Source organism: Penaeus monodon, chromosome 33, assembly GCF_015228065.2.
Source record: "Penaeus monodon isolate SGIC_2016 chromosome 33, NSTDA_Pmon_1, whole genome shotgun sequence".
NCBI lineage: Eukaryota > Metazoa > Arthropoda > Malacostraca > Decapoda > Penaeidae > Penaeus > Penaeus monodon.
In genome coordinates this window covers 6079656-6081328 of record NC_051418.1, presented here as the reverse complement: position 1 = coordinate 6081328, position 1673 = coordinate 6079656, and the positions used below count along the sequence as shown (strand labels likewise).

General features: G+C 30.7%; 1 protein-coding gene across 1 annotated transcript in view; it reads left to right on the top strand.

Annotated features, from left to right (window-relative positions):
• LOC119593966 (GTP-binding protein 10-like) overlaps positions 1-1673 on the top strand; it is a 9012-nt gene that overhangs the window by 4116 nt on the left and 3223 nt on the right. The window contains exons 3-4 of the mRNA XM_037942987.1: positions 388-552; positions 1051-1142. Of these exons, the coding sequence (XP_037798915.1) occupies positions 388-552; positions 1051-1142 (257 nt within the window). The remainder of the gene's footprint in view (positions 1-387; positions 553-1050; positions 1143-1673) is intronic.

Below are 1673 nucleotides of genomic sequence, written 5' to 3'. Positions count from 1 at the left end.
GAACAGTCTAAACATCTTGTTCATATTGTCCACATTGTTGGATGAGGAGTTCCAAACTCAGCATTAGATCAATGATTTGTGTACCAAATATATTGAGAAAATCTAGATTAATAGTACTATCAAATTATCAGATATGATATAATTCTATAATTTTATCTGTTCTCTATTCTATAGTATTATGAATATAATACAATCAGTCTATCATATTCATATACAGGAAAGGAAATTTAGATTTCTTTATTTTCTTATTGTTTGATTTCATCTGTGTTTCTGTATACACATTATACATATGAACATATAGTATGTGGATAGTACAAGTACCATATAGCTTTAGTTCTGTATATGTGTAAGTATACTGAAGTAGTAATTGATGTTTCTTCTGAACAGACACCAATCTCTTAAAGACCCTGAAGGCTCATCCAGATAAACGCTGGTGTTCGGAGAATGGTTCAAATAGTCGACAATTTCGTATTCTTGGCGAACAAGGGGAGGATGTTTGCATACCTGTTCCAGTTGGTACAGCAGTCAGATTAGATGATCAGAGACTAATAGGTATGCTATTACATACATTTTAGAGTGGTTATACTTAATAGATAATACTAGATTCAGAGACTTAAAAGGATGGTTATTATACAGATTGGAAATTTACTTAGATTAAATTTTGACAGTAAAACTGAATATTTGGTGAATATAAAGTTTATACAAGTCTATCTCCATTAGATTATCCACCATATCTTATTTTATCTCATATTGTACTTTAGTATTTTATCAAAGGATTTATAAGTCCTATTCAGATTATTAAGTCACCTGTGTATGCTGTGTGTCAGTATATGCTTTTTGATTTAATGGAAATATTTGAGTCTTGAGGATATGCATGAAAATTCATATTTGATAAGTTTTCTTATCATATGGTTCCCTGTGATGTTTAGTAAGGAAATAAAACTGTGAATTTAGAATTTGTGGCAATAAAAGTATTATATAATGCAGTTCAAAGTTATTTATTTTTCTTCACAATATATATTGCATCTTCATATTATTTATATCTTTCAGGTGAACTGAATCAGATAGGGGATAAAATATTAGTTGCCAGAGGTGGGGTAGGTGGTTCTCCAAATAATCAATATAATGGACAGAAAGGACAGGTAAGTTTGAAAGAAATTTTAGTAGCTATTACCTACGTATTAGATGAAACTGGTTTGACTTTTACATAGGTTATTTCTCTGTTTGCATTTGCGCATTGTCATCAATCATCAATATTATCTTCTTCATATAAAAGTGATAAATTTGGCAAATGTCCTTGAGCATTCTTGCATTTCTCTTTTGTCTTCTTGTACTCTTCCTCATTCTGTTCTGTATTTTATGAGACTTATTTGTGGCTTACCTTCACTTCTGCTTTTAAAGTTTTTAATCCATTTTCTGTTCCCTCTGTTCTCCCTCCTTACAAAGGACCTGTATTTATCTCTCATGGTTCTTATATCTGAGTATTCAAGAAAATGTAGAGGTGTTGCTTATGTATTTGACTATCATTTTTGCAAGAGAATTTACTCAAAATAATATACCTTTGAATTTCTTGTATGTTTCTGTTAAATGGTAGCTATATGTCCACTTCGTTTCAGACAAGTATAGAATGAAACAAATGTGTGTGTGTGTGTACCCACACATTATTTTTACCC